Source organism: Pygoscelis adeliae, unplaced genomic scaffold (genome assembly GCF_000699105.1).
Source record: "Pygoscelis adeliae isolate BGI_AS28 unplaced genomic scaffold, ASM69910v1 Scaffold424, whole genome shotgun sequence".
Lineage (NCBI taxonomy): Eukaryota > Metazoa > Chordata > Aves > Sphenisciformes > Spheniscidae > Pygoscelis > Pygoscelis adeliae.
In genome coordinates, this window is record NW_008824651.1 from 371,315 (window position 1) to 381,755 (window position 10,441).

At 36.6% G+C, this 10,441-nt stretch overlaps 1 protein-coding gene across 1 annotated transcript in view; it reads right to left on the reverse strand.

Moving 5' to 3' along the window:
- Positions 1–10,438, reverse strand: part of CARKD (carbohydrate kinase domain containing) — a 47,214-nt gene extending 36,776 nt beyond the window's left edge. The window contains exons 1-5 of the mRNA XM_009322526.1: positions 10,392–10,438; positions 9,089–9,460; positions 5,586–5,736; positions 4,239–4,284; positions 2,433–2,521 (exon numbers count right to left, since the gene is read on the reverse strand). Of these exons, the coding sequence (XP_009320801.1) occupies positions 2,433–2,521; positions 4,239–4,284; positions 5,586–5,736; positions 9,089–9,460; positions 10,392–10,413 (680 nt within the window). The 5' untranslated portion in view covers positions 10,414–10,438. The remainder of the gene's footprint in view (positions 1–2,432; positions 2,522–4,238; positions 4,285–5,585; positions 5,737–9,088; positions 9,461–10,391) is intronic.
- Positions 10,439–10,441: the final 3 nt, after the last annotated feature.

Genomic DNA, 10,441 nt, shown 5'->3' on the forward strand with positions numbered 1-10,441 from the left:
CCAAGTCACAGAGGAGATGATAAAATGTCAGACTCCTGGCAGTACAAAATGGCAGCTGAACCCTGGCGAAATGCCAAGCTGTTCAAACAGTGAATTGAGGAGTACACGGGGCCATAATTATGATTAGCATAATAAGAGAGTGGTACAACGGCTACCTAGTTACTCTGAAGGGTCATGGAGAAATCATAACAAAGCAAAGTTTTAAGGAGAGACACAAAAGAAAACAATGACGTAGCTGCTCGGTGGGTTTTACCCGGAGGTTCTTCCATGCGTGAAGTGCAGCCCGGGAGAAAGTACAAAGACTGTTTAAGAGATCAGGCTCTGAATCAAGAGCGGCCAGCCGTGCCTGCAGAACTCGAACAGCTCCACAACATATAAAAGATCATATGAGAAGTGTGACACTGAAGATAAAGGACCTTACGAGAAAAATAGGCTGTTTGTGTAAATTTGAATAAAACCTGGGCTCAATAGAGTCAGTCAAGATTTTTTTTCCTTTCTAACCAGAAAAGACTGTTTTCTCTTTTCCTCAAATGAAGCAGAAGAGATAAAAATATGAGAAAATTTAACACGCAAAATCTCAACATTCTGATATTTGCATTTTTCCATTTCTTCATTTTGAATGTCATATAAACAATATTTACAGATCCATTGCTTCATGCAATTAGCCAGCTGTCTGGGTGAAATTAATCAGAGTTGTAATAAAAGTATTAAACATTGAGTTTCAGGCTTAAAGCTATATGGATATGAAGATTTCTAGATTCACTGTACTTTGTACATCTGGAGGAATTTATAGACAGAGCTGAAGTTTAAAATCAAAAGCTCTCTTTGCGAATAGAAAGATCAGAGTTTTCATCGAGATCTGAATTCCACAGAAGACACTTAAAAATCTGTGTATAAATATATATATAAAAAAAAACCCCTTATTTAGTAGGCACAACCTGGTCCTCCACGAACAGAAATTTTACTGTTTACACATTGTCCCCTCCCTTTTTCTCTATGCTGTTTCTGTTTCTCCTATTAACCTTTTCATCAAGACATCAAGAACCCTGCGTATACGAAAAATGCTTCTCCCAAGGCAAGGTCAACCCCTTCCCATACAAGACAACCATATGCTGTATCCCAAGTGTCATCCACCAAGACAACCTAAGTTACAAGCTAATATTGCCATTAAGACTCTCCATCTCATTTGTTATCATGTGATATCAGACAGAACAACTGAAAATGTGCCTTTTGGATTTTAAAGGCTAATGCAGTCAGACTGATAAAAACCTTACCCTTGTATCTTCCCCTTGCTTTCAAACATCATTTTTTCCCTGTCTAAAATCCACAAAGTCGTGGGTTTCTTCTATCTTGGGGGGGGGGAACCCCAACAACAAAACACAACTTTGGTATCTGTCTGTTTAACTGACTTCTTTCTAAGCACCTCTCTCTACACCGACAGGAATGAAACCCACCTTTAGAATGTAATAAACTTATGGCTTCCAACCGCAGGTGTCCCCATAAGGGAGACCATATTCTTCTTCTCGGACACCGAAATAGCTCTACTGTCATAAATCCTTCCTGACAGCAATATCTGACAAACACGATTTTAAATTATGCTTTTTCTAGCTTAATCACAGCTTTGCGATGTACACCAACAGACTTTGACACGCACTGGTGCAAGCTAAGCTCAGGGACATATACCTAAGGCACACATCTTAATTCTCATTTGCAGTGCTCATTGTAAACCATCATAACACCCAATTGAAACAATTTATCCTGCAGAAGTTCACCAACCAGTAACATAATTCAGTACACAAATTCAGGGAAGCACACACTGATTTTCCCAATTAGGACAGTTGCTTATTAAACTTTTCATCTTCTTGTTAATAAAGCCTATATTTTAGATCATTTTAGAACATCCATTTATTCCCAGGAATAGGCGTGTATCTAATGCAACATACTTATGAGAAAAATGAGAATCAGCATCTCTCTTGTGTAATTTTGCATAAATGACTATATACACAGCAGTGAGAGGAAAAAAGATACACTACTGTTAAATACTACCAGGACTGAAGAAGCAAGAGAACATACTCTATTTGCCTTTCAAACGCAGACTCTAAAATGCTGACTTGTAGTGATTCTTAGTTCTGGATTTTGCTACTGTTCACAGTTAAACGCATTACAATCACAGAACACATGTCAGCAAGTAGCGGAAAACAAGACCTTTGCTTTTTAAAAAAACTGTACTTTGAAAGTAATGAAAAAAAAAAATCTATATTAAATATCTAACTGTTTGTGATGAAAGGACAAACCCAGGAGTTTTTGTAATCTCCAGCTCACCCATCCTGTAACTCAGAAAAAGAAATAATGCAAACTAATCAACTGTCAGACTGAAATGTTCAAACTGGTAATCCTGACTTGCTCATTTAAACAAAAGGTAAGTCACTTACAGAACTGGATGAACAATCAGCTCTGGACTATATGATTTGATTACTGTTGCTGCATCTTTGGTACAAAACACATGGGATAAATCTGCACCCTAAAAAAGAAAATTTGCAAACAGAATTATCAAATTTATACTTAATAATAACTTTATCATTCCAAAGTTTACTCAGTGAATAATTCACCTGAATTCTTACTTCTCAGTAGTTAAAGCAAACTTTATTATTTTTTCTATTTTGCCTTAGACAACCATGCAATGTTTTGGAGAAATTTTTTTGTATCTAACTTCCAATATAATTTTTTTTCTGCTTCTCATCGATAAGATGACTGAAAACACAGATCTTGAACCTTTACTCACTTGAGAAATGCTTCTCATTTGCAGATGAGCAAAGACTAAAATGTCACACATACGATAAGAAGAAAAGCAAAAGAACACAGCTGAACAAGAGACAAGCTCCATTAGAGAGGAAAAATACTACTGTAATATACTTGCAAAATATAGCTATGGCAATCTATGAGGACATTTCCAGTCCTACCATTTTTACTCAATGGGCGAAATCCATACCAGATAAAGGCTAGCACAATTTCAACAACACCCCTTAAGTTACACAAACATTAAAGCTGAGGAGTTTAGCCTCAAGCTTCTGTTATCAACTCAAAAAATCAGACATACACATAAAAATTATGTAAGCAGTGACCAGAAAGCCTGATCTTCTATCTGTCTTGCATACTGAAATTTCCCAAGGTTAAGAAAGTGTCTCCTTTGCTTCACTACTATATATTTAACATTTCAAGCTACTAAGCAATGCAGAGATTTGATCCTATGACTCTTTATGTGCAGGTGCAATGATCTGAGACCAAGTACTTCAATAGGGGACCTCCTAGTATGCTACTGCATTTGCACATAGTGAACAGAAAGCTGAGTGGCCTTAATATCTTATATAAGATCATTAAATAACATAATTTCAGTTTTAAATCCTTGAGGGACTGCATCCTGGAGGAGGGATGGGTGGCAATACCTGGATTGGATACCTACTTATTGAAACAAATCTTAAAATGAAAAACACACACAATGAACTGGAAGTACTGACACACTATATATGAGTACTGAAAAGTACATGTATTATGTAAGCATGATTTGCTTCCATTTGAATAATCACCACTGTATTTATGCAGTCTGCAGTAAACATATTTTTAGCCAGTTAATATGTCACTAAAGTAAGGAAGTTCACAATTCTAGGGCAACAAAGCTTAGAAAATACTTCTGCTAAGGTTATAATGTAAATAAAACGTGCTATTAAAAACGACATTAAATTCAACCAACAATCCTTAGACTTACAGCACATGAGAATTTTACTAGCCTAAAGCTTAAGTTTTGAAAGAAAGTTACTTCATTCAACACACTTATCAGGTCCAGAAAAAATTTCTGAAGAACTAACTGCAGCACTGGAAATGTAACTTTAAACACTAATCTAAAGTTATTTTATTGTTCACTTTTGGAGAAAACATTTCATCAAGTTTTGAAATTTCCTATCCAAGTCTCTGATAAAAGTTATCCCTCTTAAATTTTCAATTTTTTGATGTATGTCTAACTTCACCTTATAAAGAGAAAATATTTACAGAAAACATTGCAAATGACACATATTTACGAAGTATTTTTACAAATCCAGGACTAAGGATTTTCTTTGTTAAATAAAAGACCTTTTAGAACTCAAATTTCATGTGCAGCACAGAACGAATGCTTTTAAAAAATGGCGCTTAGCCAATATAAATGATAACAAGTTCATTTTAGATTGGTATAGAAGAACACGTACCACTTTGAGAGCTGTAATTGCAGCAAAATACGGTGCTCCAGTGTATCTAGAATGAAATACAGTTTAGGTTAGGAAACACAGTCATGAGATTAGATAATCTGGAAATCAGCCTGCCATAATGAAGTCCCAAATTCAAGAGCAAATTTTAAAAAAGCTTTCTCTTTCACTTGCTGTAAAAGACAGATAAAATCTTGCTATACTGAAGCCAATCTCAAACCTGGCTTTGATTTCAAAGGCGCAAGATTTCACCTTAGCCACCTGATCCTTTCATAGAAATATTTATGAAGATAATGCCCTAAAAAAGCAAACTCTTCTCAGACAACTAACTTAAAAGTTTAGAGACAAACAAAACAAAACAAGAGTTAAGCACTGTTTGCAAGCCAAATCTGTGATCTGTGATCTGGAAGAATCCCACCTAAATTTAGATGCATAACTAAAGTGCCTGAACTGTGATTCCAGTTGAAGACTGAAGAGAGAGAGATGGACAGAAGCACCCTCCAGAGGTGCCTGCTTCTGCCAAGAGGTAAGAACCTAAGCCCTTTAGGCCAACAGGAAAACTAACTCCTGGCTAATCAACCCAGCTGTAAGACATCACCTTTTTGCTCTTTATAGAATGTTTATTAATGGCAGGTGTCCAACACCAGATCTCTTTTACAGGACAAAGATGCCATCTCTATTTCAAAAGGGGAAAATGAAAAACAGGAAGATGTAGTGGCTCATTCAAAGTATTGTGCAGATTACTGAACGTGGCCAAGGAAAGAATAGAGCCCGTTTTATTTCTAGGTCAGTACAGCATTTAACCGATTTATGCTGTATCTCTTTTTTCCCTGAAACATGCTATTTTTATTACTCCAGAACACAAAACAAGGTATTGGCAGAATCTAGTAAACACCACAATTTATCAAAATAAAAAGCACGCAGTAAGAAAATATTCTATTCCTGATTTAAGAGACCCAGTTCCCAAGATACTAAAATATTTAAAAAAAAAAAAAAATCAGATGTGCCACTGTCTTACTCTACTCTACTTATTCCATAACTTCATCATGCAGTGGGAAAAGACTAACACTGAAAGCGGAGAGAGTTTGGTGGTCAAAAACAGACAGAGAAGGTAGACACAGACACAAACAGTGTTCTAAGTTTCAACCACGTTCACTACCAAAATTTTGCAACACAACTGCAGGGAAACACGTTCTTTCACAAGTATGCATGGTCATGATGATGGACTAGTAAAGCTCTCTGGAAAATACTCATGTTTTAAATGTAAGATGAGTTTGAATGCCTTCTACAAGTACTTATGACATCCTCAAACTCCCTCAGAAACAAAAATAAAATTTCTGTTTAACTTACTCTTGACATCCTCCAACAATGCCTATACGTCCATCTTGACCTTTATGCCTTTTCCCTGTTAGAGGAGGGATAACATTGCGCACCAGTTGAAAAATATTCTCCATATCCTTTAGAGAGTGTGTTCTGTGCAGTGAAAAAGATCTCTCTATAACTGAAAAGAAGAAAATAAGTGTTACTTTAAAGTATGTTCTTTCTTAAACTACTATCAGCATTTCTTTTAAGCACTCATAAACACTAATAAAATCACTCGAAGATATACACAGTAACATACTTCTAAAAACCAAATGCTTCGTCACTTAAAGGCCTTTAAAATGGTGAGTAACCAGGGAAGGTGACGATTTTAAAAGTGAATTTAGGGTCTGATGCAGAGAATATTCCCACTGACTGCTCACAGTCCTAATTTAGGGCTCAGGTACAGAAAGAAACAACAGCCCAGAATAGTTCTATGAACACTTTGTGACTAGAAATATCTTCTTAGTTCAGCCTGAAATTACTTTCATAATTAAGCTCAACTGAAATAGGTACACTTAATAAGGACTAAACACATCCAGACGCAGAGCAATCAGAGCAACTAAAACCACATTTTAAACGTACACCCTACCTTATTTTTTGCTTCCCCTTAAAGACTTCCACCTCTTAGCAGAATCAGGGCCTATCTCACTGCTTTTTTATTTTGGCAGGTGGTTACAAAGCATAATGAAAGTCTTTCTGCAAAACTACAAGCCAACACACTAGATGCAAACATTACAAATATCACACACAGATAATTTTCAGCTATAATACAACTACAGATCTCTGATGCAAAGCTACATGTCAAGCTACATATTAAAACAACTGCACACTCAGAAGGCTACATATTCAAATTACTGTTTCAAAAGACTACAAAAATTTAGAAGAAAAAAGTATTTCAACAATTACAACTGAAGAGAATCAGTACTTCTATCAACTATGTGTTAACTATAAATTGCAGTAAATACACTAAAAGAGTAAGTTCTTATATTTCGACAAAGCTCCTCATTAACTGTACAGTTCTGTTCAGAAGAGCGGCTTATTTGAACGTTAATATTAAGCCTCCTAGACTGTAGCTATGCTTACATTCTTTTTTACAGATCTTCTAAAAAAGCTTTCAAGGAATTGCTATATAGTAATACATAATTATGCAAAAAATAACTCCCACGATACTCCTGATTTTCAGCTGTATAAAACTTAGTAATCCCACCCCCCAACTCCAAAATCTAGAGAAGGGAAGGGGGAAAAAAAAAAGACGAAAAACTGATCCAGAAATTTTGGACTTAATAATGGGGGAAAAAAATGTAATAAACAAGAAAACTCCGCATCTGTGCGCTATCAGCAGAAAGCATCTTTTTCTCCGTCTTGCACAGAATCTAAACCTAAACCAGACGCGCTAATCTTCAGTAATAAAATGCTTTAGCGTTCAATAATGACAAATACTCCTGGCTGATCTTTTGCTTTTAAAACCCTTCTATAATACAGGCATCCCATTCCTATTGAGATTAATTAAAAAAAGGAAAAGAAAAAACCACCCTGTTCTGGATTATGGCCAAAATAGCATTGCAGTGACCCAGAGGAGAACAAAACACTCATGTCCTCTGGAAACAGGACAGATTATTTTCTTTAAATCGCACTTCATACACTCACTGGTTTTCAACCACACAAGAAATATACTTATGTATAGCTTGTAACCCTTAAAGTGCAATGTTGTTAAGAAGGTCCTCTGTTTCTTTGTTGCTGGTTTTTGTTTACACGTAAATATAAAATGATTGCATAATAAATGGGGAAAAAACAGAGAATTATGCAAAAAGCAATTCTTAATAGAGCCCCACTTACCTACAGAAACACTAAGGCGTATTTAGCTATAAACAACTGAAATCTTAATTCCTTAAAAGATGTGCTGCCTGAAGCGTTATTTTCACATTGTATTATAAATGCTTTGTTACACCTTTACCAATTAAAAGATTAGAATCCCGAGTTGCTCTTGCTACAGTTAAATATATATGTAATGCATTTTTGCACAGTGTAATACGATTGTACACTTCTATGACAAAATCCAGCAAGAAACCTGAACTTCCGTTTCAAGTCTTTACAGATAATGAAACTCAGCGAAAAACCTTTCAACAGTAATAGCAAGGCCTTGTGGGTACCATCACCCCAGTCTAGAACCTCAAATAATTTCCTAAAGCGCTTTAGGTGTGAAAACAACATTTAAAACACAGAATCCATACATATGCCGTAATTTATCTACAAAAGTCTGCTGCCATCAAGGAATGCTACAGACTAACTATCCAGCCAAGAAGAAACACAACCAAGTCAGCCAGCCTAAACCCTCAATAGGCCTAACCATCCAGTCCCCCATGCGTTTTACAGGGAAACGCAGTACGTAACGTAGAACTGAAAAGGCTCCAAGATTCTCTCATGAGAATGCCCTTTAGGATCTGGCATGCCGGATTATTATTCAACACTGAGGGTAGGTGGTTTTTTTTTTTCCTTTTCAAAACACGATTTTTCCTTCCGAGCAGTGCGAAATTCAGAATTAAAACAGAACGAGACTTGTGTCGTTTCCACGCGGCAGGCTGCAACCACTAAGCCCCGAGCTGACTCTGGTTTCAGCACTGACAAGAGTATCCCTGTTTTCCTCCTGCCCACGCAATCTACCTCCACGTACAAAGAGACTATGATAAAGATAAACGACACGGAGCCACAGATCCCGAGAAGTCTGTTAATGAATGCTAATATCTGATTATCAGCTTCTGGCCCACACATAAGGTACGGAAGGAAAAGTCTGTGCATAAATACCAATTTTAGAGTTACTACTTTGCCTTTTTCTTAAAAATAAATTCAGACCCCCAAAGAATTTATAAAGGAACTGGTGTAGAATAAAAATATATGGCAATATTTTCATCTTCTATTATGCCTACTACAGTAATATGATGTTTAATTAAAGATAAAATTCGGAATTTTGATTCAAACAAATTTATTTTAAAGAAGCTGGATTTTAACATCTGATTTACTTCAGCGTAGGCAAAACTCCACTCTTTTCCCAACCCTGAAAAAACACACGCACAGCCTTAACTTCACATACTGGGTTAGGCCTGTTAACTTCAATAGCAGCAGAATTTCCGCTACACGGTACCTAGTGTTTCCATTCAGCTTTCAGCAAATGCGCTACTTGCCTTTTACATATAAAACTTCTCCTAACTTCACTTTACAGAGACATGAACGTGGAAAAGAAGTCCCCAATGTTTATAGGGTTCGAAAAGTGTGATTTTGCTCATTAAGATTTGTTGTAACTAATGTATCTCTATTAAATAATCAGTACAATGGTACGAATGATGTTTTAATTTCATTTTACATCAGACAGACACCTTCACCACAATATTAAATAATTCCAACTAGCTTTTATTTCAAAAGCCACTTACTACCAGTGCTTTCACATAGAAGTTTTAAAAAAAATGAGCTTTTGTTTATGCTATAGAAGGAAGTACCTATCGGTGGAGAAAGTGCTGCTGTCATAGCATTATAATTAAAGTTATCCCCATATGAACGATGGTTCGCTCTCTGAGGTGGACTCGCTGGTATAGACTGTGACCTTTGTGATACCGTAGAAGAAATTCCTGCCAACATCTGTCCCAACATCTGTAACATCTGGAGCTCTCGAGCGTGCTCAGCTTCCCGACGCTTGTCCTCAATTTTGAGCCTCTGCTCTTCGTATCTGTAAAATTTCTCTTCCGTATCCACGCTCTGCTGCAGGAATTTTTCCATCATTTTATCCAATGTTAAATTTGCATGGCGTTTTTTTGATCTTTTAGGCTGACTGAGCGGTGGGGTAATAGTTGGAGCATTGATTTCTTTAAAGCCTAAAACAAGAGGACAGACAATTATTCTTCTGAAGTGCTAAGAAGCAAGCAGCAAAAAAATCTCCCTATGAGATGTGGACCTAATACATCACAAAGTTGTTATTCTTTTTCAATGTGAATTGTAATTATTTCAGATATTTTTATTTCAGAGTACCAAAGCAAAAACACAAGCTTCTGCAAAGTGATAAAGGTAACACGAAAATTACACAGAGGCATCTTTTAATTGTTGTAGTACTAAACTTCAACAATAGGAGTCTTTTTGATCTTCTAAAAAGGTTTAAGTGAAGGCTATTAAATAGTATAGCCTCATTTGTGCATTGCAGGTAATTACATTAATCTAAATTGAGTTTCAGTCTGTTGGCATTCTGGATTTGCATTTCAAAAGAACATTAGTGTAAACAATTCTTTGATGGGGTTTATGTGTAAAAAGAAGGTTGGTTAAACGTCAACCAATTGGCTGATGCCTCAGTGATGTCAACTTCTGAAGACAGGTTCATGTTTGTATTAAAACCACGGCATTAATCTAGATTTAAAACAAACAAATAACCCCCCCACCTCCACAACACAAATACGGAGCTGAGGGTGAAGAACGAACAAGGAAGGGGCAGGCTTTATCTAACGGCTGCTTCTGTCCACAAGCCTGCTGAAGTTAGAAGCAGTGTTTCTGAGACAACTCAAGCAATTGATTACGTAAAAGCGCTCCCCTAGCTTTCTGGCCTATCTGCAACAATAAGCAGATTTTTCAGGTATTATCGTCATCATCGGTTTAATACCGATTAACAAAATTGCACATAGTCTGCAGGGAACGGGAGAATCCTCCAGCAAGAAGGATGCCTATTTTCTTGTACAGCGCTACCTGACACTTTGTCTTGATAATCTCTGCGCTAGTTTTCCACTGGTTTCCCATTGATAAACAGCGATAAAAACTCACTACGGTCTCCGTCCCCCATCATCTCCCCCTACCCGGTTTGCAGCATTCCC